General features: G+C 39.0%; 1 protein-coding gene and 1 non-coding gene across 2 annotated transcripts; one reads left to right on the forward strand and one right to left on the reverse strand.

Moving 5' to 3' along the window:
* Positions 1-3,786: 3,786 nt before the first annotated feature.
* On the reverse strand, positions 3,787-3,858 carry TRNAQ-CUG (transfer RNA glutamine (anticodon CUG)). The gene has a single exon. It is a non-coding gene; the product is annotated as a tRNA-Gln (tRNA).
* A 330-nt stretch (positions 3,859-4,188) lies between these two features.
* Positions 4,189-24,909, forward strand: RAB11A (RAB11A, member RAS oncogene family). Its single transcript, XM_061430119.1, has 5 exons — positions 4,189-4,369; positions 10,702-10,897; positions 11,367-11,560; positions 12,492-12,572; positions 23,162-24,909. The coding sequence occupies exons 1-5, from the start codon at positions 4,330-4,332 to the stop codon at positions 23,299-23,301; spliced, it is 651 nt and encodes a 216-aa protein (XP_061286103.1). The 5' UTR covers positions 4,189-4,329; the 3' UTR covers positions 23,302-24,909.
* Positions 24,910-27,670: the final 2,761 nt, after the last annotated feature.

The raw sequence follows: 27,670 nt of genomic DNA on the forward strand, positions 1-27,670 counted from the left end.
TCCCAGGCTGTGGAAGATGAGATATATTCCAGAATTTGCTTCTTCCATATATTCTAGGGCCAAGACATTTCTGAATCTATATTTCCACGCTTTTTACTGGGTACTTCCTTTTGGTTTTCTTACTAGCTGTTGAAATTAGACATGCCTGAAATTAATGGCAACAGTTTTGCTTTCTTTTTTTTATCCTTTCCCCCTTTCTATCGATCATTCTTCCAAATAGTTATTAAGCCTTAGATCTCCCTCTTTTGCATCATTATAGGCAGAATCTCATATCTTTGGATATCCTGTGCAAATTCTTTCATTTCTGAAAAAGGTATTTTTAATGATCAGTAGTGAAACCCTTCCCGCGCCTAGAGCCTGTGCTCTGCAACAAGAGAAGCCATGGCAATGAGAAGCCTGAGCACTGCAAAGAAGAGTCGCCCCTGCTCACCACAGCTAGAGAAAAGCCTGCACAGCAATGAAGACCCAGTGCAGCCAAAAAACAAAACCAAAAATCCACATTGAAATATCAAAATAGACTGCAAAGTTGTGATACAGCAATGTGATATCGGCATAGGAAGAGAAAAGTTGACCAATTGGACTGTATCGGGGTCAGGTCCTCTGGAAGATGACCCAGTGAATTAGAAGCATAAGAATTCATTTGGGGGTGGGAGAGAAGACAAAAGGGAGAAGTGGGGCATTCAGATCACAATTTAGGATCAATACCTATGCAAGGAGAGTGGGAAAGAAGAAGGATTGGATAGGAAGAACCTCGGACTATAATGCAATTCTGAGAAAATCTTAGTGCAATGGAGAGATCTAGAGAAAGAGTACCCATTAGAAGAGTCCCATTTTGGACAGAACTGGTCCAGTTCTAGTATCCCTACGGTGCTCAGTCCTTGTCTGGGAACAGTCCAGAGGGAGTGTGGGCCTTGGAGGTGTGGCAACTGGAGACCATCAGCGAACTATACTTCTCACAACAGACTCTTTCTTAATATTTATTTTTATTTCTTTGGTTGCACTGTGTCTCAGTTGTGGCAAGCAGGATCATTAGCTGTGGTATGCGTACTCTTAGTTGCGGCATGTGGGATCTAGTTCTCTGACCAGGGATTGAACCTGAGCCCCCTGCATTGTGAGCATGGAGTCTTAGCCACTGGACCACAGGGAAGTCCCCAACAGCCTCTTTTTTGAAGGGACATCTGAGTAGTGTTCCTCTCTGGCTGTCAGAGGTATATTATGAAGATTAAAGAATAGACTTATTTATATGTATGAAATTTATTTATAATAAATTAGATATTTGTAACAGTGGGGAAAAGATTTTTCAAATAATGATGTTGAAACAATTGGCTATCCATTTGGAAATAACTAATTTAGATCCCTACTTTACTCTCAATTTACATAAAATTCAGATGGAGAAAAAAGTTTTAAAAATCTTTGAAGAAATAAGTTTTTTGAAAAAATCTTGCGTGGAGAGGAAGCCTTCTAATGTGATATGCAACATTCAGAAACCAAAGGACTGTGAGAGATTTGAGTAAATAAAAAGTTAAAACTTCTGTATGGGAAAAAACTTAACTATGCTTAATCATCTTAAGCATCTTAACTAGCTCGGGGCTGTTTATACAAAGCACAGAATGCCTTATCCAGGTTTTTTCATCTTAAATTCTTCTCAGGATGCACTCTTGCACTGTGGGTGACCGCAATGGGTTGTGATTTAATCCTTGTGTAAATGAATGATGAATGATACTCTGTTCTTTTTTTTGTTCACAGGTGAACCTGAGAAATGCTCTGTTTCATACAGTTAAAATTTTTTCCCTTCAGAGTGGGATATTTAGACTTTAAAACACCAGAGTATTAGGGGAACTTCTAAGGCAGGAGAGACAGTGTACAGTGCGTTTCAACCTATTTGAGCATGAAACCCTTCCTTTGAGGAATACTATTGACCTTCTCAGGATGCACATTGAGAAATAATGACTTAAGGGGAAAAGTTCATGATTATTTCTCTGGCATTAATGGCCTTACTTAACATGCTCTTATCGTCTAATCTTCTCCACTTCCCCAGATGAGCTTCCTTACTTGCTTCTTCCTTCAGGAGTCAATGCTAGCTCCTCCCCTTCCAGGTAGTTCTTTGTTTTTCCTATTTATTTGACTGCACCAGGGCACCAGGTCTTGGTTGTAGCACATGGGATTTTCAGTCTACCTTATGGCATTCGGATCTAGTTCTCTGATCAGGGATCCAACCCAGGTCCCCGGACTGGGAGCTTAGAATCTCAGCCACTGTACTGCCAGGGAAGTCCCCAGGGAGTTCTTCCTAATTATCTCAGTCCCTCTGAACTGTGGCATCTGTTGCCAGAATTGCTCATTCTGCTCATGAGTTACTCCTTCAGAACTGTTATTGACCCTTTGGTAAACCTTCTGTTGCTATATATTGCTTTGGAAAGCACTGAAAATGGCACTGTATTAGTTTTCTATTGCTGCTGTAACAAATTACCACAATGTTGGTGACTTAAAACTACAGAAATGTATTACTTTACAGTACTATAGGTCTGAAGTGTGACATGGGTATCCCTGGGCTAAAATCAAGGTACCAGCAGGGCTGTGTTCTTTCTGGTGGCCTTAGGGAAGACTCAGTTTCCTTGCCTTTTCCATCTCCTCTCATTTATATTTTGCCTTTTCCATCTTCTATAAGCCTCTGCATTCCTAGGCTCCTGGCCCCCTTTCTTCATGTTCAAAGCCAAAAGGGCCGGTTGAGGCCTTCTCACACCACAACCCTCTGACCTCCCTTTTCCACTTTTAAGGACACTTGAGAGGACGTTAGGCCCACATGGAGACTCCAAGGATAATTATCATGTTTTAAAGTCAGTTGATTTGCAACCTTAAGTCCACCTGCAACCTTAATTCCCCTTTGCCACATAATCTAGTATATTCACAGGTTCCAAGGATTGGGACGTGGACATTTTGGGAGAGCCTTTATTCTACTTACTACAGGCACCCTTGATGAAAACTCTAAATTGCACACAGGTGTAGTGAGGTTTGACAATAAACGGGAAAAACTTTTTGGCATAAATATAGTGCTTATGTACTCAGTTGTATCCCACTCTTTGGGACCCCGTGGACTGGATAGCCCACCAAGCTCCTCTGTCCATGGGATTTTTCAGGAGTGGGTTGCCACTTCCTCCTTCAGGGGATGGGATCAAACCAGTCTCCTGCATCAGCAGGCAGATTCTTTACCACTGAGCCATAAGTCTCTTCACATAAAGGGAGGCCCTGCTGTGTGATCTTTGGAAATCACTTGAACCTCCCCATCCACATTTCTGAAAAAATGGAAATTGTCATCCTTCGCTCTGCATGTTAAAGAAAATAATTATATAACCAGGTTAAGCTTAAAGGATGACAAATAGGGTTCAAGAAGTTCTTGATGAATTTTGATGAGGAGGGTGGGCGAGGTTCTGTGAATACATCTGGAGACAGTTTGGGAGATTTCTGGAGAGAAGGAGTGGAAAGTGCCTGCCCTCGTATGAAGTTGGAGGTTGAAAATTCTAGCAAAAAGAATCACCTTTTCATGGAAGCTTTCGAAGACGGCCGAGGTTAAAAAAAAAAAAGGGCTAAGTGTAGAGGATACTTAGGAGACACCTAGGTAACAGTACAGAACTGAAGGAAATGCATGAGTTTTGTGGCATTCCCTCCCTCCTTAGTTCAAAGACACATATACCCCGCAGGTATACAAGAGTCACTTTGTGAATAAGTACATGACTTAAAAATCGTGGCCAGGGAAAAAACAAAACCCAAACCAAAAAGTGGAAGGAGTACAGGTTCCACCGAGATTTGAACTCGGATCGCTGGATTCAGAGTCCAGAGTGCTAACCATTACACCATGGAACCGCCACGCTCACGGCTCTGCCTTCGGCTCTCTAATCCTTAGAGAACCCCGCCCCCATCCACAAACCGACCACCAGAGGCAGTGCTGAAGCGCTCTCCAGTGCCCTGCTTCCCCGAATAACGGCGAGTGGAGTGAGGGAGAGACTATTATTTATGGAGAGCAGCCTCTGTAAGTGAGGTAAGCCGGGAGTACCGCGCTCATTAAGCCACTCGAAACCCCTCCGAGTCCGGGAAGCTTGGACGACAGACGCCAAACTTGTGTACACCCCCTTGATTGGGCTGAGGGGCGGGGCGCCGCCCCCGGAAGTACTTCCCCCTATGGGTGGGGGCCTGCCGGAAGTGGCGTAGCGGCAGGGAGGGGTTCTTTACCGGGTCCGGCAGCTGAAGCTCGGCGTTCGGGTTACCCCTGCAGCGACGCCCCCTGGTCCCACCGGTACCACTGCTGCTCCCGCCCCTTCGTTTCTCGGCCGCGCAATGGGCACCCGTGACGACGAGTACGACTACCTCTTCAAAGGTGAGGCCGTGGGCTCTGGAACTCTCCCTCGAGTCCCGGTTTGGGGGCCCGGGACACTCCCGGGGGACCCGCCCGCGGGTTGCCCCTGTTCTGAGATCGGCCTTCCTCAGCTCTTCCTCTCTGTGCGGCTTATCCTGAGGTCCCCCAGCTCAGCCCCTTTCCTTCCACTCACGGATGGGGGTCCTCACCACACAGCGGTCTCATAGCGACCTCCCCAGAGGCCTTAGGAAGCCTCACAGTCCCTACCCTGCGCCCCTCTCGTGGCCGGCTGCCGTCTCTCAAATCGCCTTCTTTTCTCCCCGGGTTCGGGGCCCCCTTAATGGGGCGCCCCCCCCACCATCCATCTTTTCGGGTTCAGCGCCCCCTCCCCTTCGGTATACACCCTTCCTGAGCCCCTCCGACAGGCCCTTACCCTCGTTCTTCACCTTTCTTTCGGCGCACTCTCCCATACAGATCTTTTTCTTATCTGCCTCCCTTTTCCCTCGGGCGAACCCTTTCCCTGCCCTCGGACAAGCCGCCTCTCCTCGCCCTCTTCTATCCCCGGGGCCAGGCCCTGGTTAAAAATCCGAGCGGGTCGGCGGCCCCACCCCCACCCACCCCACACTTCTCGTGGTCTGAAACCTCGCATGGCCCCCGGCATTGGTAGCTCTTTTTCTGCCTTCCCTCCGCGAGTAGTTTACGAGCTCTCCCACGTCGCTCGTGCGACCCCGGCGGTGGGGGGTAGGGCAGGAGGGATTGTCCCAGCACCCACGCGCGCACTTGTCGCAGTGACCCGGCAGACCGATGTGACTTCCCACCCAGCCTTCTTTTCTCCTGCCTTCCCTACCCAGAGGCAACCAGCCTGGGATAACTCTTGACTGTGTCCGAGACTAGGGGTTGCGGATGGGTGGTGGCTGTTATCCTTGCCAGACCTGAAGGCCCAGTTCCTGAGCAGGAAAGGTTGTACGCTGCACAAATAGCTTGCTTTATCGCTACGGACTGGTTGCTTCCTGCTGCAACATTGGGAGGATCCAACCTTTCGGTGTTTTTAGAACAGGAAGGGAAGCGTCCTGGTTGGCCACATACTTTTCCCCAAAGGTGGGGGAGCATGGGGAAGTTGTGTGCTCTTTGGTCAAATTAAATATTTTTCATAAGATAGGGGGAACCATGTAGTGCCCTTGGACAAAACATAGTGGAGGATGGGGAGTGAAAAAAAGAATTGCTTATTGGTTAGTCCGGAAAGAATCCAAATAGTTTTTTTTTTTTTTTTTTTGTAATCGACAAAGATAATGGGTACAGCTTTCCTTGAGAGGAAAGTACAGTAAATGCTTTTGTTGTTGGATGAATGCTCTCTCTCTCATGCTGTTTCTCTGGTCCGGAGTTAGGAGGGCAGCCATCAGTAGTATGCTGAACAAAGATCATTACCAGCGAGTAAGAAGCCATTACTATTAAAGCTTTACAGTGAAGGGTGGAGTTTGAAAAGAATGTTAAGCTTAGTGACTCTTTCTGACTTTGCCACTGGGTGCTAAGTATGGTTGACTAAACAAAGCAGGAAACATTGCTTCACCAGTACTCTGCAAACCTTGGCCTACTAGTTGATGGGCCTACCGCCACTTACTCTTCTGGGCCAGAAATTTTTCTGTAGAGTGAGTACCTTCAGTATCCACTCCCACCGCCTGACAGTGGGAAGTTGTTCACAGAGAAGAGGGTACTTAATCATTTTACAAATACAAAAAAGAAACATGGATTAGTTTACATTCTGTTGGCTGAAGGCTTCTGAAATCTGGTGAGATTACTTCAGTGAGACCCTGGAGACGGGTGTAGTCATTAAAGGGAGATTTGTTTTTTTACATAAGGGCTGTTTTTGAAGTAATTAATTTAGGACAAGATAGACTATCAGAGTATTTCTCTTGTTTGGTTTACAACTTGAATGTTGGTTATAGAACCTAGTTATTTCCTCCCCCAAAATACTTAGTACCCTGGATTGGCTTAATGGATTTTAACTTAGCTTTGGGGCTTAGACCACTTTGCTAACAATGATTGAGAAAGCACAGGGCTTTGGAATCGCACAGGCCTGGTTTCGAATTACTGCCTCAGGTCTTAAATTTGCTTTGTGACCTTGGGACAGCTGACTCTTGAGCCTCAGTTCCCTCATCTGTAAAAAGAAAATAGTATTTCTCAGGACTGTTGTGAGAATTAAGTGAGACTGTAAAGTTTTAGCTTCTCTGAGAACTCAGATAATGTTAAAGAAGTTACTGTGGTTCTTACAGTTTTTTTGTTTTTGTTTTTGTTTTCTTAAAACCGTAAATCTATAACTGGAAGAGCATTTAAGTATTAGTAAAGAAACTTAAAACTAGAGCCTTCTAAAGTATTTTAAAGTTCCACAGGTTTTGGTTTCATTTGTTGTACACTTTGCTGTTTAATAGAATGTTTTTAAAAATTCTGCTGAGAAAGATTTCCACTTTTTAAAAAAGCTCTTAATAGTGTATGAGTCACTTTTTAACTTCTGTGATTATATAGCCAATTTCTTATTTATACAATTTTAATTTAAAGAGAAGCAACAATAATTTCATTTTAAAATGGTTTTATTCTTTGTAGATATTCCCTGAGATGAGCTGCAGCTGTCTACTTGGAAGAAGACTTATCCTAGCAAACTTAATAGTTGAGGGAATTATAAATTAGTTTGTAGCTCTAATCAGTTGAAAATGAAGGGATATCCTGATTGGTGTAGGATGGAGTGCTTCAAGTGGAAGTGTAATGTGGGGAGAGTAGGAAAATTATTTTAAATTATGTATTTGTTCTTGAACATTAATCTTTAGCTCAACAGTGAGACTGCTGGTGGTGGTGAATTTTAATTTTAAAACTTGACTGTTTTAAAAATGTTAATTCTACATTTACACACTGTGATTAAGGCCCTGTGGGACAGACACATAAGTGAAGTATAAATCAATCATAGTTCCTGTTGACAAATATTGTGGTAGACATTTACTCAATCAGAGTCACATATTCTGAAAATATCTGTGTACGTAGTCTACACCATTTTCTTTTCAGTCTAATTGAAGGTCGGTAGTAATTAACCATCAGCTGATTGTTAGTGGGGCTGATCAGAGGAACTTTGCTGTCTTGCATCTTGATAGTTTTTCTTTCACAACTTATGGTTGAGCAATTTGGGTTCTGCTGAATCTAGAAAAACTTGTCTAGACTTCAGCCTTATTTAATTTTAAAAAAGACTCTTGGTGAGTTTGGACTATGAATATAGTTGAAAGTAGAAAGATCTCCAAGTTTATTTATAAACCAGTGTGAAAATTATCAGTTCAGGTTATAACTGTTAGGTCTGAGATATTATGATTGATTTGTTGAATGAAATTTTTGTCTAGTACATTAGTTTGTAACAGACTGTATAAAACTAAATGTGGTTGAAGAGTTGGAAATTCTTATTAAATAATGGTCAGTTAATGCGTATATTCTTTTTATAGCTTTTAGCAGCCTAGTATTTGATATATAATGAACCAAATTTAGTATTAGATGAGGTTAACCAAGTGATAATGAATATTATCAGATTTGTTTAAGAAATGTGACGTTTCATATACAGATTCTATTATTTAATTTATACTTACACACACATATATTTTATGTAGATGGCTACAGTTATAAAATGTTTAAAGTGGAAGAACTTTAAGATACTAGTGATAAAAAGTAAGGAAAGTCACTGCAAATTTCTTTCTTGAACTATAGGATGTAATCATATAGTGGATCATATTTAAAAAAAGCAATTAAATATTATCATCTTAATGAAACTGTTTTTGGTCGGAAACTAAGTTTGAGTCTGTTAACTTTTGATTTGTTTTTAAAATCACAGTGAATTCTTTTCAGTTGTTCAGGTAACTTAATCCATTCTAGTTTGTTTATTATTTAGTGAGCCTAAATATAACCTTTCTTGGTGCAGTTTCTCATTTGGTAACTGCATAGAAGAAGTTTTCCATATTGTGTCATTTCTCAGCAGCATCTTGGCAGTGCTGTTCTTAAAGAAGCAATATCTTCTGTTGTCATTTAAGATATAATCCTTTAACAAGTCGCTAGTCATAATTCTTGTCAACCTTGCCTGTGTCTAGTTGAGATAACTTTTCTACTGTATGAAGTATTCATGTATCTTGAATTATTTTCAGATAAGGGTGCTAGTAATAATTTTTATGTTAAAATTAATTGGTTATATCAAGGGAAAAAATGTTCTTACTAAATGTCTTTATGACAGTGCAAAGATTTGAGAATGGGGAGACAGAATATAATCGATAAAGTGGAAGTTAAAAGGCAAGAAACCAAAACTTGAAAGTATTAGTTTTTGTGGGATGGAGTTATTGAGTTATATGTTTTCCAAAGGCATTGTCATTCTGTTTGTTTTTATTTAGTTTTTTTGGCTGCACCATGTGGCATTTGGGATCTTAGTTCCCCCACTAGGGGTCAAACCCGTGCCCCCTTCCGTGGAAGGGCGTGGAGTCTTACCATTGGACCACCAGGGAAGTCCCGGCAGTGTCGTTCTAGATGTCTTGCTCTTTGGCTTTGAACTAAGTGATTGGTTTCTAAACTGATTCATCTGACTGGTAAATCTGAGTGCCTTGGAAGTAGAAATGTTCAACTTTTGGGTTTTTCCGTTTCCTATTCCTACTTCAAGTGAAGCTTTTATACCTCAGTGCTAGTGTGGGGCCAGGAAAGATTCAAAAGAGGTGTCGTCAGCAGAACATCCACCCTTTTGAACTGAGAGGCAACCTTAGTTCCCTACTAAGTGAGTATACTCTGCTAATAGGGTAGACTTTTATTACTGAAACTGGAATTTTACCTCACATTTAGAATGGAGGACCTTGAAAACTAACTTAGGAACCAGCTGTAGTACACTATAAAATTGGAAATGTTTTTATATGTTACTTTCATGACCTTACCGTCTTCTTCCCTGGTAGAAGCATTTACTGTATTGTCTGTGTTTGCTGTAGTACTTTTGACACCCTCTAATTGACTAACTGGAAATAACTGTGCCTTTTGCTGCATGGAGTCACTGCTGCCTGGGTGATTTTTTTTGCTGAATCAGCTGATAGAGGAAGCCAGAAAGATATGCATTTGACAGTGTACTCTCTCCAAGACTGTCCAGAGGCCGGCTTACATCCGTTCTCGCGCATAATGGACGGTCTGCCCTCTGGCCCGAGTGCAGGGAGCTCTCACAGCGTTTCCTTCCCTTGCCATGTCCCCCTTCCGCTGAAATACCAGTCTCTTTAGTAAGGCATGGTCTTACACCTTGCTGTTACTCTTGAGTGTTTGATTATTTATTCCTGGTATCTAATAAATCAGTTAGCTAGTAAAGAATTGAGAAGATGCGTTAGCAGTCAATAGTAGGAGTAAGCATAATATTTTCTGAAACATTGATAAAAAAACTTCTACCAAGGAAAAAATGTTATCAAGCTCAGATTCTGAAAACCTGTGAGCTTTTGTTCTTTAAGTTCAGATAGAAACACTTTAAAACAACTGCCTATTTCCCCATTGTTTTTGAGGTGTGATATATCACCTTAGGTGAGAAAGAATCCACTGTAGTTAGCTTGAAAATAAACTACTTCCTATAGTAATCAGAGGATATAAATTCATCTAATCAGTCAAACAAACCTGTTTCTTCTTCTTTTTTAAGTCATCAGTGAAAGTTATGACTTCCTTTGCCTTTGACTCAGAGTAAGTCAAAATTATTAGTCAGCTTTCTAGGGCTCCTTGATTTTGGAGGGGTCTCTAGTTTCTTGCTAGTCGGATAAATGTAATTATGGGAGGGTCATTGTAGCTTCTGTGATCTGGGTGGCAAAGTTTATAAACTTGCTGCCTACTGTGTTAAATGTGTTCATTTTGCCTAGATATGAGTCCTGAGGTCACACCCAGGCTTTGATGAAACTAAGTAGAACATACTTAGGGCACTAACATCCTTTGTTGCATTCATGTCTAATACATTTTCATATCACAGATTGTTCATTTGATTTAGGATTTACCTCTCAAGTATAACCTTGTAAGGTAATAAGTTTGATATAGTGTTGATTGTTAAATTAATGCATTAGCCCGTCATCAGTGCCTAGTAGACCTATGATTAATATTTGCATTTGTAAGACAGGATACTAAGTAGATGATGGGTGGAAGTCACTATGCAGGTAGAAACACATTAAAAAGAATAAATTGATTTTATCGATTGGTAACATGAGCATTCAACTCTTCCTCCCTACCCTCATTCCTTTTTTAAAAATCTGATGCCCTATCTTTTTTGCTTTAAAACATGATGGCCTTCTGAATATGTGTGCCTCATCCATCTGACATTAAGTACTTTGTCTTTTTAGTTGTTCTTATTGGAGATTCTGGTGTTGGAAAGAGTAATCTCCTGTCTCGATTTACTCGAAATGAGTTTAATCTTGAAAGCAAGAGCACCATTGGAGTAGAGTTTGCAACAAGAAGCATCCAGGTTGATGGGAAAACAATAAAGGCACAGATATGGGACACAGCAGGGCAAGAACGATACCGCGCTATAACATCAGCGTAAGTCTCAGCATTTTTTTAAAAAATTTTATTTATTTATTTTTGGCTGGGCTGGGTCTACATTGCTACATGCGTGGCACTCTGGTTGCAGCACGTGGCTCATGGGCTTAGTTTGCTCCACAGCACGTGGAATCTCCCCAGACCAGGGATCAAACCGGTGTCCCTTGTATTGGTAGGCGGATTCTTAACCATTAGACCACCAGGGAAGTCTCTCAGCATTTTTAAGTTCTGTGAAATAGCTACCAAAGTGGATTAGCTGACTTTTGGTATTGGAAAAAAGTACTGTTTTGTTTCCTTTAAAGAATTCCTGTATTAGTATTCTAAAATTCGTGTGTTTAAAAAAAAAAAAAGTGTGAGAGTGTGTGTGTGTGTGTATATACATACATAGTTCATATACTTAGTCTTTTCTGGTGTTCTCTCCCATCTTATGGTTGTTTTCTAATAGTTAAATACATTTTTCTGTTTTCAGATACTATCGTGGAGCTGTAGGTGCCTTATTGGTTTATGACATTGCTAAACATCTCACATATGAAAATGTAGAGCGATGGCTGAAAGAACTAAGAGATCACGCTGATAGTAACATTGTTATCATGCTTGTGGGCAATAAGAGTGATTTGCGCCATCTCAGGGCAGTTCCTACAGATGAAGCAAGAGCTTTTGCAGGTTAGTGGTACGAATTCTATGATATTACAGTGCTTCTGTATTTCTTAGTTTTCATGACCCTTCCAATGAGGGTAATGGGTTGCAACAGTTCTGGAAAGGTAAACGTGAATGCTTAACAGATCTTGTTTTGAAAGTGCATGATGACTGTATGACTCTCTTGCTTAACTTTGAGTTATTAGACTTGTAGTATTGAGTTTTTGCTGCCAAAAATTGAATATAAATACTATCTTTTCTCTCCCTGGAAGTGGTAGATAAAATCTATGTTTGTTCTGTGCTTCCTGCTTGTTTCCATCATGTCTTTGTTTTACCAAGACTTGTTCTATGCGGGTCTGAAAAGTAGTGGCCCAGGGAGTGTAAGGACCAACAGGGATGTAGCTGCTTTGGAGTTATAACTTTTTTGGCTTAATAGAGAATCTGCCTATCTTGACTCTGTATTGGTGGTAGGGGCAGCCTACCAGAGGGCAACATTGTACATTCTTGACTAGTGCGCGATGTGAGCTTTCACTGTTGATTATGCTGTGACTAAAATTTTCTGTTTTCTAGTCAAGAAGCTTTGTTTCAGACAATAGTAACAGAATTCTAAGTGAATCACATATACCCCCCCTTGTTCATACCATGGCTGTATGTTAGGGGGAAGCTCAGTAAGGGTGAAATTGGCTGGGCATTTGGTAAGTTTACTGCATTATGCCCAGTGTTATTCATTGCCAATGGTAGTGTTTAGATGTAGCAAGTATTTGTTTTAATTAAGAAGCCAATGAAAATTCTCATTTTTAATCTACTAAAGTGGAAGTAGCATGGTGTTCTTATTGCTTAAGAAGTGGGGGAGAACCTGGGGTTTAAAAAGTTGTTATTTTCCCTTTGAAGGTCTGAGTGTATTACGTCCCTTGTATTTTTAAATTTGACAAGACTGAAGTTTTGTGTCTCCCTACAGAAAAAAATGGTTTGTCATTCATTGAGACATCTGCTCTAGACTCTACAAATGTGGAAGCTGCTTTTCAGACAATCTTGACAGGTAAGACTTGCATTTTTAGATTAGACCAGTGGGAATTAGAAGTAGTAGAAAGGTAATTTAAACAAATTAATCAGAAAACTAAACTATAAAATCACACTAAGAATGACTATCATTTGAGAGCTGTTGTAGTTACATTCATCCTAACTCATCTGGTTTATAGTGGGAAAAATACTTTGAAAGTAATGCATTCACTTCTGTTATTACTTTAGTCTGTGCATACCATGCTTCCTGGTCATAAACACAAAACAATGCTTAATGGTACTTTTTTATAAGGTAAATATTGAAATCCCATTTATGGAAAGATGAATGCCCTTTTGAAATTCAGTAAAGAAAAGGTGTTCTTGGTTCTGATGTGTTATAGAAGCACCTAGGAAAATACATATTCTTAAAAACTTAGGAAACAAAAGGTAAAATTCTCCCACGATTTATTATTGTATAAGAAGCAATGTGGAGAAAAGCAGCCAGTGATAACATACTGAAAAGTTTTAAAAAGTAGTGGAAAAGAAATAAAATTCATGGTCTTTTGGAATGTGGATGTGTAGACCATGTCAACCTCAGGGGTGAGAGAATATTTTATTTATAGTGACTCAAATTTGGAGATTTTCAGGTGGCTCAGTGGTAAAGAATCCACCTTCCAATGCAGGAGACACAAGAGATGGGACTGAGATCCCTGGGTTGGGAAGATCCCTTCGAGGAGGAAATGGCAACCCACTCCAGTATTCTTGCCTAAGAAATCTTAGGGACAGAGGAGCATGGTGGGCTGCAATCCATGGGGTTGCAAAGTCAGACACGACTGAGCAACTGAGCATATTTACCCTCACTTTAATAGAATGAACAATTTATCTGAAAGTTTTATCTTAATCCTCTAATAAATGTGTGTGTGTTAGTCACTCAGTCGTGTCTGACTCTTTGCAACCCCATGGACTGTTGCCCGCCAGGCATCTATGTCCCTGGGGTTCTCCAGGCAAGAATACTGGAGTGAATTGCCATTCCCTTCTCCAGAGGATCTTCCCGACCCAGAAATCAAACCCTGGTCTCCTGCATCGTAGGCAGATTGTTTACCGTTTGAGCTACTGCTGCTGCTAAGTTGCTTCAGTCCTGTCCGACTCTGTGCGACCCCATAGATGGCAGCCCACCAGGCTCCTCCATCCCTGGGATTCTCAAGGCAGAAACACTGGAGTGGGTTGCCATTTCCTTCTCCAGTGCATGAAAGTGAAAAGTGAAAGTGAAGTCAGTCAGTCGTGTCCGACTCTTAGCGACCCCATGGACTGCAGCCTACCAGGCTCCTCCATTCATGGGATTTTCCAGGCAAAAGTACTGGAGTGCTGTGCCATTGCCTTCTCCTTGAGCTACAGGGAAGTCTAATAAATACAAAGTACTTTAAAAATGTATATTACTTTTAAGAATTCATAATTTAGAGTGTAGTCTTCATATATAGTGCTCTTACGTGATGTTCTAAAAAGTATATATGGAGAAATGGTTAAGTAAATGAGATTCTAATTATAGTGTAACAAGATTTTATTCTTGGTATGCAGCAGTTGTATTAGAGGCCAACAGATTTTAACTTGTAAAGTGTTAGTCACTCAGTCGAGTCTGACTCTTAATGACCCTGTGGGCTGTAGCCTGCCAGGCTCCTCTGTCCATGGAATTCTCCGGACAAGAATATTGGAGTGGGTTGCCATTCCCTTCTCCAGGGGATCTTCCTGACCCAGGGATTGAACCCAGGTCTTCCACATTGCAAGTAGATTCTTCACCATTTGAGTCACCAGGGAAGCCCTTTAGCTTTTAAATGTTGTCTTATTTTACTGTAAAAATGTAGCGAATAAAACTTAGGGTTTAGGAGCATGGGCTTGGAAGCCTGACTTGTGTTCTAATCCTGGCTCCTTCACTTACTAATGAGCTATGTTAGGCAAGTTACTTAACCTTTCTAGGCCTTAATTTCTTCATATGTAAAGTTGAAATATGTTTTGGGAGTTCTGTTACTTTCTTTTTAAGAGAGGCTTGTATTTATAAATACCTTGTGGTGTAATTTGACTTGACTGTTAATGGTGTGAGTGAAAAGGTTTTGTTTCTGTGAGCTAATCCATAGAAAAGAATTGACTGTTATTGGAAATCTAGACTCCAAAAATGAGTGAGTTCCATACATGTAAAATATTTAACTGCGCCTGGTACATTGTAAACATTGGATATTAGCTAAGTAGCAATTAAAGTATGAAAAAAACTCATTAAAAATAAACTATATTGATGTTTTACATATCTATTTTATTGTAATTCTTTTCTCTTATCAGAAAAATAGTAAATAAAGGTTGGTGCTAGGGTTGGATAAACAGTCTTTGGAACACAGTCACTTTTTAAAAAAAAAAAAAAATCTTTGGGTCAACTTTCACTGCAGATTGTTTAAAGCAGGCAAGATTTTATTGAATATGCCATATGTCTTCAAATCTTGTTTTTTTCATTTTAAGCACTTGTGTGGTTTCTCTTGAGTCAATGTGATAATACTAAATTGAGACCCAGGAGTTGTAGGTTTTACCTTTTACCACTTTGTTCTCATTCGCTCTGTAATTAAAGTCAGTGAACCTCCCTAGTCCTAAGATTCAGTGTTCTAAGATGTGAGTCATCTTCATCTTCTTAAGCCCTCTGAGAAAGCTCGTTTGAAAAAACTTTAATCAGTCCTTGTTGGGTCATTTTTTATGTCCCATCAAATCTCTGTTATAATTCTAGCCCATTCCGATCTCAATTTCTAGCCCATTTATTTAGTGAAAATGAGGCCAAGTGTTTTGTTTCATCTGTGGTTAACAATTTTATGTGTCGTTTTGTAGCATCGAACTTGTGATCCATTCAAACATGAACTAATCAATAAGCAGTGATATATATTGTACTTAAAATGGAACTGTTTTGTGCTGAATGATGAATGTGCTGGCTGTTTCTCTTAAAATTCACTCTCGATTAAGCTTTTGTTACTGCTTAATTAATATTGCTTGAAAGCAAACAAAAGATTCACTTATTACCACTTTTCCTCTCTCTAGTCACTACTTCCTCAACTTCCTGCAATAAATCTCAGTGTTGATCTGTAGGATCAGAGATGACTGCATATGACTGGAAATTTGTGTTTTGCAGGTGTTAGGATCTAAACTTTTCTGTATACTAATGGGAGTATTAATGCACAGAAAAGACAGGAAATAGAACTGTATTCTCATTTAGGTTTAATTCTGACTTAACAGATTAACAGTATTAAGGGAGTATTTGTATTGTATTTTGATGTTACTGGAAGAAAAAACTAGCTTTTTACTTTTTAAGATGCAAAATTAAATATTAGAAAATGTATCTCCATTGTTACTTCAAAGATAATTTGCGTTGCTTATTTTAGAATAGACCCCTGGCATTCTTGATATGTGTGAATTTGACAGTAACTTCCTGACATCATTTTGCTGATGGTATTTTTAGGAGGTAGTTGGTTAGTGCGTGAGTGAGTCTGATACATTGCATAGCCTCTAGATTTCAGTGCAGCTTTGTTTTCTTTCATCTTCAAGTTCATTAAGCGATGTTATTAATCCATACTTCCATACTGTATTACTTTTTTTCTTTTTGATTTGAATTTTGACTATTTCAGACTTAAGGTTGCAATAGTGGTACAAAGTATTTGCAAATACCCTTAACCCATATTCCTCAGATACTGAGGAATTTTACCACACTTACTCTATTCTTTTTCTTCCTTTCTCTAAATATATAAACAATACTGTTTTGTTTTGCTTTACCATTTGAGAGTGACAGGCATGCTGCTCGTTATCCCTAGGAGCTTTTTTTCAGTGTGTATTTTCCTAAAAACAAGGATATTTAGTATGTCATAGCCATAGTATAGTGGTCAAAAGAGAGATAATAGTGCCTCATCATGGTTAAGCTACAGAGCTTATTCAGATTTTGCCAGCTGTTCCAGTTGTGTTTTTATTAGCAAAAGACAATCTGATCAGATCATACATTGCATTCACTTATCATAACTCTTCAGTCTCCTCTAATGTGGAATAGTTCCTCAGTCTGTCTTTTGGTTTATTGACATTTCTTGAAGCGTATGGGTCGGTTATTTTGTCATGTCCCTCAGTTTGGGTTTGTCTGATGTTTCTGTTTGATTCAGTTCTGGTTATTTGCTTTCAATAGGAATACCACAGAGTGTTCTCAGCGCATCACATCAGGATGCTCACAATATTGGTTTGTCTGATTAGAAACTGGTGATGTTGGTTATGGTGTCTGCCAGGTTTCTCCATGTGATCAATAAGTCCAAGCCATCTTTGTAGTATGGAGACTAAATTCTAAATTCTGTGGTAAAGATTTTTTTTTTTTTGGTCCTGTGGCGTGGCTAACAGGATCTTAGTTCCCTAAGCTGAAATTGAACCTGTGCCCCTGCAGTGGAAGTGCAGAGTCCTAACCACTGGACTGCCAGGGAATTCCCAGTTGAAAGAATTTTCGTTCATTTAGCATATTGTCTCTTAAAAGTGGGACTCGAGTTTTCAGACACTAATCTTATTGGAGTAGTAAGGATCTTTTAATCAGGCATAGTAGCTTTGGTTCTTTGCATGTGGCAGCCTTTTAAATAACTCAAATTGGAGCATTTTTGACCTTCAGGAAACTTATATCATGAGCAGTGGGTTTGAAGAAGTTTTAATAAATTCTAACGTGAGCTGTAGTATTAATAGGATAATTCAGGCCTCTTATTTTCACAAGTTTTGGAAGGACTGAAGAATTTTAGCTTTTTTTATTCACCAGGTTGAAACTATTACATTTAACTTAGAATTTACTTTGCATCTTGATAAATACTTCATTAGAGTAGAAATAGGCATATGTCTTTTATTTAACTTTATTTGGTTATATTTAAAGCTATTTTATATTAATATTTTACTTTATATTTAGATCTCCTACAAGAGATCCTAATGTATGAACGATAAAGCAGAGTTCCTTCTTTTTAACCTAACCTGTCCTTTGGATTTCTTGAAAAGGGTCTGCGCAGGAGTTGGTGTATCACATACACTTTGTTCTAAAGGAGAACATGCCCTTTGTAGAGGAAAATATTTGCATCTGGTTTAGCTGGTTTAGTCCTGTACCCCTTCCTCCACTTAAATAACCTTCCTTAATCGGATCCCAGCTGGAAGGTGAGTGAGTGAAGTTGCTCAGTCGTGTCCGACTCTTTGCGACCCCATGGACTGTAGCCGAACCAGGTTCCTCCGTCCATGGGATTTTCCAGGCAAGAATACTGGAGTGGGTTGCCATTTCCTTCTCCAGGAGATCTTCCCGACCCAGGGATTGAACTCAGGTCTCCCGTGTTGTAGGCAGACACTTTACCATCTGAAGGTACCTGCTTCCTGTTTTCTTATCAAAGTTTTTTTCTGAGTGACACATCCAGCCACAAGAGATGTTAAGTAATTGTGTAGCTTCTTAGTGCCCATTCTACCTGAAAGAAAATTTTCTCCTCATTTTCTGATCAAGCTTCTTTTTCTTCACTGCCTTGGTCGGCATCTTTTTGGCGATTGGAGCAATGTAGGAGTAATCCATTTCTGCCAAACAGAATGTAGTACTTGCAGGCAGTTTTATAACGCTGCTCAAATTTGTTTTCCTTATAATGAGATCTCTAATTATTTACCTTTCTGTGTTCTCTGAGAACTCTGCTTTTTCCTCTTGTCCATTATTTGCTTTTCATGTAAGAACCTGTAAAATATTTTTTGTTTTGGTTCCCCTAACAACATTGAAAACCACTTGTAAAGAAGTTAAATTTATAGAGGGTCTCATTTAATCATTTGTACTTGAAGAAGAGCCATCCAATTTGGGATTAGAGAGAAAACATAATAAAGACTGAAGAGTCTAGTTTCATAGTAAGTTGATGGTTATCTTTTGTCCTTAGTCACTCGCCTGATTGAATGATTTTTCCTTTTTACCCTTGATATACTCTAGTCCCATCCCCTTTTAATGGAAAGAATGTAAATGAAGGCTCTGCCTTCATATCCTTTTTATTTTTATTTATTTATTTATTTTAAACAACTCTAGTCAGTAGTGTTTATTGTAATCTCATTTTTTTCTCTTGGTTCTTTGAACCACTGTCAACCTTTTAAAGCATGAATTTTAGCCACCTGCTCCCCCAGAAAAGCATAAGAAAAGGTACACTAGCTGTCAGTGTCCTTGTTAGTTTACATACACAGTTGATTATAGTTTGCTCTTGTTCAGCTTTTGGAACATAAGTTTTTTTAATTTGGAAAAAAAAAATTAATTAATGTATTTTCTTTCCTTTAACTTTTTGTTACGGAAAGTTCTCAGCATGCCAAAAGTAGGGTACTGTCATGAGCTCCCATGTAGTCATTGATAATCAGTCCAGAGCCTGTCTTTCTTCCACCTACTGCCACCCCCATTGTTTTGAAACAAATTCGAGGTATTATGTCATTTCATTTGTAAACATTTCATGATGTATATCTAAAAGATAGAATTTAAACCCCATAACAATAAAACCACTTAAAAATTGGCAGTAATTCCTTATTGTCCTCTATTACTCAAACAATATTACAATTTCCTGTCTCAAATTTTAATAGTTCAAACTAAAATCCAAATGATGTTTGTACATTGCATTTGGTTGCTGTATTCTTGGACATTTTGAAAATATGATTCTGCTTTTGTTTTTTACCCCATAACTTTATATTAAAATAATCACAGTATCATATATCCAAGAACTTTATGTTCACGTAGTATTATCTAATGTGCAAGTTGTATTCAGATTTGTGTTTTATAGATTTGGTTTTTACAGTTTAAACCTGGGATCTGGTCAAGGAAAACACATTGGATTAATGGAATTGTTACATTTTTGGGTACTGAATAGGGTAGTCACTGACTATAGGTGGTTGTTACGCACTTGAAGTATGGCTATTGGACTGAGGAATTGGATTTTAAATTTTATTTACTTAAATAGGCAGTTAATGCATATTTAATATAAATAGATGGGCCATAGCCCACATCTAAAGCATTTATTTTCGATTTTTAATGTATTTTGTGCGTAACGTTTGTTGAAGTCTTGGCCAAGGGACTTCCCTTGTCCGATGGCTCAGGCTCTGTGCTCCCAGTGCAGTGGGGCCAGCTTTGATCCCTGGTTCCGGGAACTAGATCACACATGCTGCAACTGCAGAATATGCTTCAACCAAGGCCTGGCACAGCCGAAAAAGAGTCTTGGCCAGTTGTCCTATAGAATGTCCCTCAGTCTGGATTTATCTCATTATTTCCTCATGATAACTTCATTTTAAACATTTTTTGGTAGTAATATATAGGTGTCATTCATAGGAATATGTTATACTTCACAGTACCACATAATAGGCATATCGTGTCAATTTGTCCCATTTTTAGAATTCCCTTACTTTTAGAGGGTGTTTTTTCCTGAGGAAGCACTGTGAAAACAAAATAAGATCTATTCTTTGTAAGGAGTTTATATAGTCAGCAGGAGCTACTTTTAGGCAGTGCACTGTAAGACCAATTTATTAAAAATACAATTATTTATTAAATAAGGACACTTGCTGTAGGACATGATTTTGAGCAAACTCCAGGAGATAGTGAAGGACAGGGAAGCCTGGCATGCTGCAGCCTATGGGGTCGCAAAGAGCTGGGTATGACTTGGCAAATGAACAACAATAACTTGCTGTAGAGGAATTTAATAATAATTTATCATGTACTTAGTTATTGATCCCCTACTATTAGGTTGGTGCAAACATAATTGCAGTTTTGGACTGTGAATTTTAAGTCATTATAACTAGGCTCAAACACATCTTTATTAATCAAAATAGGAACCATTATAATCAGCACATTTTTGTCAATGAGAAATAAGTGTTTTTTTTATTCCTGTAGTGCAAAATTTGTGCTTTGGGATTCAGCAGACTCTTGGAAGACATTTTCTCCATCCTGCTGGTTGTGGAAGCACTTTCCTGGAAAAAAATTTTCAGGATGCTTTAAGTAGTAATCAGTTGTCGAGAGGTCAGGCGAATATGGCAGATGAGGCTAAAGTTCCGTGGCCCAATTTGTTCAACTTCTGCAGCGTTTGGTTGTGCGATATGCGGTTGTGCTTTGTCATGGAGAAGAATTGGGCCCATCCTGTTGACTGATGCTGGCTTCAGGCATTGCAGTTTTCCGTGCATCTCATCTAATTGCTGAGCATGCTTCTCACATATTATGGTTTTGCTGGGATTCAGGAAGCTGTACTGGATCAGACTGGCAGCAGACCACTGAAACAGTGGCCATGACCATTTTTTGGTGTAATTTTGGCTTTGGGAAGTGCTTTGGAGCTTCTCGGTCCATTCACTGAGCTGGTTGTCATTGGTTGACATCTAAAATCCACATTTCATCACGTCACAATTTTTGATGGAGAAATGGTTTGTTGTTGTTGTTGCTTAGGACAGGAGAAGATGCTATAAAATGATGATTTTTAAAATTTTTCAGTCCACTCATGAGGCACCCACTTACTTTGCTTATTCACCTTTCCAATTTGCTTCAAATGTTGAATGACCGTAAAGTGGTCGATGTTGAGTTCTTCAGCAAGTTCTCGTGTAGTTGTAAGAGGATCAACTTTGGTGATCCTCTCAGTTGGTCATTGTCAACTTCTAAAGGTCAGCCACTGTGGTTCTCATCTTCAAGGCTCTTGTCTCCTTTGCAAAACTCCTTGAACCACCACTACACTGTACATTCGTTAGCAGTTCCTAGGCCAAACACGTTGTTGATGTTGCGAGCTGTCTCCACTGCTTTACGACCCATTTTGAACTTGAATAAGAAAATCACTCAAATTTGCTTTTTGTCTAACATTTGCCAAGTCTAAAATAAATATAAATAGCAAGTAATAAGTCATTAGCCAAAAAAAAAGAAACGCAAGAAGTGCCCATTAAAATGATGTATAACATAACTTTTGAGCAAGGAGATCAAACCAGTCCATCCTAAAGGAAATCAGTCCTGAATAGTTATTGGAAGGACTGATGCTGAAGATGAAGCTCCAGTACTTTGGCCACTAATATGAAGAACTGACTCATTGGAAAAGACCCTGATGCTGGGAAAGATTGCAGGTAGGAAGAGAAAGGGATGACAGAGGATGAGATAGTTGGATGGCATCACCAACTCGATGGACATGGGTTTGAGCAAGCTTTGGGAGTTGGTGATGGACAGGGAAGCCTGGCATGCTGCAGTCCATGGGGTCACAAAGAGTTGGACATGACTGAGTGACTGAACTGATAACCACATTTATTTAAGAGTGTGTTTCAGTATCAAATGACAAAGTTCAACAGTGCAAAACTACAGTTACTTTTGCACCAACCTAATATGCTGGGGATACAGCATGAAAAAGGTAGTACAGTTTTGGTCCTTATAGTTTGTTGATTGAAAAAAAGGCACAATCTGAAAGTTGAGAATTATATTTTTTATTTGGTGGACTTGCCCTAAGTCCAGGAGGCAGCCTCTCAGATAGCTCTGAGGAACTGTTTAGAAGAGTTAGGAGAGGAACCAGGATATATAGGAAGTTTTGGAACAAAAATCGGGTAGTCTGGATTCAAAACTGAAGAAAACCAGACATCTCAAGTTAATGAGTTTAGGGCTGTCCTGTGTATGGGAAGTCTGAAATCATTCTTTTGATATGCACCTTAACTAGCTAGTTAAGGTGCATATCAAAAGAAGTCTTCCCTGGTGGCTCAGACGATAAAGCGTCTGTCTACAATGCTCGAGACCTTGGTTCGATCCCTGGGTCAGGAAGATCTGCTGGAGAAGGAAACGGCAATCCACTCCAGTATTATATTGCCTGGAAAGTCCCATGGACAGAGGAGCCTGGTAGGCTATACAGTCCATGGGGTCGCAAAGGGTCTGAGTGACTTCACTTACTTAACTAGTTAGTGCCAGTATATTACTTTTCTCCATCCTCAATTCCCTCAGGGTGCTTCTTTGGGGAGAGCGGGTGGGTGTGGTGGCTGATGGCCCAGCATCTTCTGCTTACTGATATGGCAGGGGACATTTAGTGGAAGAGGTGGATGCTAAACAGTTTTGCTAAGTGTCCTAGAAAATCTTAAGTTGCCTGTTTTGAATGATTATCTCATTGCAATTTAACTTTAGTTCAGAAGGCATTGATACACATTATCTTTCCATTCTTCTTTTCCAAGAGTTCTTTGGGATTTTGACTTGTCTATGAAGTTGCATTCTTCACTACATACAGAAATACCTACTGGGTCTGATAATGCAGATTTAAATATTTTTCTGTGGTACAGTGTCAATATATGTAGGTTTTTTTTGATAAGGTTAGAAATTTAGATCTAAGCCCTATAATCTCTTTAGACCAAGATTTATCTAACTGGTTGGTAAACCTTTCCCTCTGGAATGGAAAGCCTTTGTTTCTGTTCTTACCTTAAGGGAAATTGTGAAGTAATGGGTTGACTGATCAGTGGCTGGTTGAAAAAAGAGCTTTGAGTATATGAGCTCTGTTCAGTTTATTTGCATTTTTTTCTCTTGTGAATATAACTTCTACCTCTGTGTATCTTTAATTTTTAATCACTGATTTATGGGTCTGTTCACAGTGAGTGTTGATGTTTCTTTTTTGTTCCCCTCAGAGATATACCGCATTGTTTCTCAGAAGCAAATGTCAGACAGACGTGAAAATGACATGTCTCCAAGCAACAACGTGGTTCCTATTCATGTTCCACCAACCACTGAAAACAAGCCAAAGGTGCAGTGCTGTCAGAACATATAAGGCGTTTCTCTTCTCCCCTAGAAGGCTGTGTATAGTCCAATTCCCAGGTCTGAGATTTAAATATATTTGTAATTCTTGTGGTCATTTTTGTGTTTTATTACTTCCTCATACTTATGAATTTTTCCATGTCTCAAGTCTTTTGATTTTAGCTTTATAAAATCATCCATTTGTCCCGAATGACTGCAGCTTTTTTTCATGCTATGGCTTCACTAGCCTTAGTTTAATAAACTGAATGTTTGGATTCCTCAATTATTGTTTACTTTTCATCATGGAAGCTGTCACTGTAGGACATAATAGAACTTGATCCCTTGAAGCTCAGACCTGTTGGTCTTGATTAAATCAAATTAAGAAGACTATAGAAATAAGCTATCATTTTGCCACAGAGCAGCTTATAATTAACACACTCTTCTCTCAGTGCAGAGTATATTTCCATAAATCTAAGAATTGCCCTATAAACATAGTAGAATTTTGAGAGCTTATAAATTTTCCATTATTCTGGAAGTCAATTTCTAAAATGCCTTAATAGGATTATGTAGTTTAGTAAATTTTGTTTTTTAATTTTTGTAAACATCAAAGTTGATTAGAGAGGGGGGAACACTTTTTTCTCGACAAGAATTATCTTAATAAACACAAAAGACTGTGATGATTTCAGTAGTAGCATGGTTATGGGGCCATAAGTCACACAGTGCTGCCTGGCAGGCTGGGAACCGGAGAGACTGGTGGAATTCCATCTGAGGTGCCTTTGTTACAGTGATCAGGCAGCCCAAGTCATTTAACTTCTCTAATTTCCCAGCAGTATATTATGTGGCATTTTATTGCTCAGGCAATAACTGGTTTAATGCGCTTAGTCTCTGATGGCAAAGTGTTAATTTTGTCTTAAAACCTTCCAGTAAATGCAACCTAGTTTTATCACCATAGCCACCAGCAGGCATGGATAATTATTTTAACAATGCTGATTTTTGAGTTTTGTAGTATATTATGGAATATAGTCCAGTTAAATATCTGGTTTCAGTATGTTAAAGAATACAAGAGAGGTTAATTTCTGCTCAAGTGGTACCACTTAAAAGGCATGTATTCTTTTAGTATATAGATGAAATAGTACCTTGAGTTTAAATAGAATGCATTAGGCATTGTACAAACCTGAAAGTTTTCTTCCACTACATTATTGAAATCAATGGAGCAACTCATTTTTCATTCTGAAATGTGCACACTAATATTTAGTTTTATTTTTTTGTGAATAATATTAAGCACTTAACTCTGAAGTGTTCTGAAAGTTGTGTCAACTAAAGTGATACGATTCAGGATGGTGGAATATCCCCAAAATATACATGTGTGTGGGCTTGCCTAGATTACTATGTTTCATAGTTAATCTGTCTTTTGCGGTGCTCATGACGTGTGGGGCACACGGAAGGCATTGCTGTGGTCAGTCTATTTAGTTTTCCTCTGTAGCCCTTTTATTATTTTGGTGTATTAGTTATGAAGATATTACTATCTCCTTGTAAATCGCTACTTTGTATTTTATGCATGCTCTGTAACTTGATTTTTTTTTTTTAAGTTACTGATTTGGAATATATTCACATTCTAATAAACAGTTATAGGGGGACTATTCTTTATGTTGTCAGATTATATTTTTCCTTTGAGTGCTTTGGATGTAGCCATGAAATATTTGCTTCTGATGATAAGAGCATAGGTCCTTGGATAACAGAGTAAACTACTGAATTGGAGGCATCATTATGTGAATTCAGCTTTGATTTTAGACATAGAGTTCAATTATTCTTGGAAAAAGTATTACCAAAAGCATCAGGAAAGTAATCTCTGTACTTTGGTACGTAACAGCGTCACCAGTCCCAAGAAGAGGCTCCATCGCTATTTTACTCAAAATCGATAGTTAAGTTTTTACAAAATTCTTTAAGAGGAGAGACTAGATAGTGAATTGAAAATGAATAAAGTAACTTTGAATTTTTACCAAGTGTAGAGTTAATGTTGCCTTGGGCATGATTGGATCTTGGGAGAATTCCAGGAAACCTTAAGCAGTATTAGAAAATGAATTTGATGACATTTCAACAAGTATCTTCATTCTAAACAGTATCTCAGGAGACGGACTGTCTCAAGAAACATTAAGTTTTTAAATATTATGACAATTTAGGGCTCAAGGCAGTTGAGAAGTATTTTGCTTTTGGACCTAGCTTTTCATTTACTTAACTTTGAATTTCTAAAAACCTGTTTTATTGTCCTGAAAAGTCACTTAGCCATCTTGACTTTATTTAAACTTGTATGTCGTCATTCTGAAAATGCTACTTATGATTTCTGTCCAGTAGTAGTAATTATTCAGTATGGGTGAATTTCTTTAGCCGTTACATTGAGAAGACTAAATTCTAATTCTCAGAAGGGGTGCCAGTTGGTGACTTAGGCCAAAGGGTTCTGCAGGTAGACAAGAATCTTAAAGAGTTGGGATTGCCCATTAAAGCTAGTCATGTTTATTTTGTCATTGGGGAAATAGACATCCTAATATTTGTCAGTGATTTGTACTTAACAGAATGCAAATGCTCTCAGTGGTTTGAGCTATTGTGATCATCTCTTCTATCTAGAAAAAGAAAAGCTCTACTATTCAGATAGTTTTGGCCAACATCGGAAGCAGAATGATTCAAAGGTTAGGTGGATAATTTAGAACTTAATTTCAACCTGTTAAATTTCAATTTCTGGAGTTTTTTTTTTTTTTTAAGGAAAAAAATGAAGACTGTATATTTGATGTCTCACAAACATCAGGCTTATTCCCTGTGTGGAGAAAAAGATGAACAAAACCTGTGCAAGGACCCTCTTTCACCGTTACATTTAGTGGGTTAGCATAGTCCAACTAGTGCCCCAAACCTGCTTTCTCTTCTCCTGTTTGGGTCAGTGTGGGAGCTGCCTTCCTTCCTGGGATTTGGCAGGTCAGCTTTTCCTCTCATCTGTACAATATGCCAAATTAACTGGAGTTGTCATTCTAATGTCTTAAATTGTAGGAGGCTGATGGTAACAATGAACTAATACAAAATGCTAATGTCATTCAGTTCAGTTCAGTTCAGTCACACAGTCGTGTCCAACTCTTTGTGAACCCATGAGCCACAGCACACCAGGCCTCCCTGTCCATCACCACCTCCTGGAGTCCACCCAAACCTATGTCCATTGAGTCGGTGATGCCACCTAACCATCTCATCCTCTGTCGTTCCCTTCCCCTCCTGCCCTCAATCTTTCCCAGCATCAGGGTCTTTTCAAATGAGTCAGCTCTTCGCATGAGGTGGCCAAAGTATTGGAGTCTCAGCCTCAGCATCAGTCCTTCCAGTGAACACCTAGGACTGATCTCCTTTAGGATGGACTGGTTGGATCTCCTTGCAGTCCAGGGGACTCTCAAGAGTCTTCCCCAACACCACAGTTCAAAAGCATCAATTCTTCGGCACTCAGCTTTCTTTATAGTCCAACTCTCACATCCATACATGACTACTGGAAAAACCACAGTCTTGACTACCATTTAAGTAAAGGAGACCATCAGGATTAGACTGAGAGAGAATTTTTATTGAAGTATCCATTTGCCTAAAAACCGAATTGGATAGAGAAAGAATATTTGAAAGGAAGTTGATACTAGGCATAAAATTAGAAAGTATGTTAAATCTGAGATAAAAGGTTGAACATGGTAGGTATAATAGAGTGGGTGACAAAGCTTGGATATTAGCCACAGGTCTTCTAGTCATGTGTCTCTGAGCCTCACTTTCTCCAGGGGACTGGATTAGATCCTTTTGGAGGTGTATCCTAGCTTTAATTCAGTAATCCTATGAATGTACCCGTTTTTCAGGTACTAGAGCCAAATTATTATACATTCTAACTAAAATTTAATAGCTAAGTTAAAGTCAGGCGTACACTTTGCAAGATGTTTCTGGTCTAACAATAACTTGATTAAAATCCTATCTTTATTTCCATGTTAATGCCATTAAATAAGACGAAAGCTTTCAGAACATTTGCAGAATGACTGTTTCAACAATATGCATCAAAGTACCATATGTATTATGGGGAGAGAAACACTTGAGGGGCTGCTTTGTCAACTGTGAACTGAGAATTGCTTGTTTTTTGGGCTTTTACTGTTAAAATTCCGCTGGCTTTTAATATATACTTTGAAATATATTTGTGTTTGGGAGAGAGAACCTTTAAAAACTTTTGTGTTTAATTTTTTTAATTATTATTATCTCTAAGAAGAATCTAGTAAGGTAGATGAGTTCCTGGACTGAATCCAATAGAAGCAATGATTAAATCCAAGTGTATAGGTTTGTGTATTCACACACATGATATAAATGGCATTATTTGGCTATTAGTAAAGTAATCTAATTATTAGTAGTCT

The sequence above is a fragment of the Bos javanicus genome, chromosome 10 (genome assembly GCF_032452875.1).
Source record: "Bos javanicus breed banteng chromosome 10, ARS-OSU_banteng_1.0, whole genome shotgun sequence".
Taxonomy (NCBI): Eukaryota; Metazoa; Chordata; class Mammalia; order Artiodactyla; family Bovidae; genus Bos; species Bos javanicus.

What these genes read in the sequence shown, in the direction of transcription:
- RAB11A (XM_061430119.1), top strand. Translation starts at nt 4,330, where the DNA reads ATGGGCACCCGTGACGACGAGTACGACTACCTCTTCAAAG. An exon ending in GTACGACTACCTCTTCAAAG is followed by an intron (nt 4,370 to 10,701) that starts GTGAGGCCGTGG and finishes TTGTCTTTTTAG; the next exon opens with TTGTTCTTATTGGAGATTCT. An exon ending in TGAAGCAAGAGCTTTTGCAG is followed by an intron (nt 11,561 to 12,491) that starts GTTAGTGGTACG and finishes GTCTCCCTACAG; the next exon opens with AAAAAAATGGTTTGTCATTC.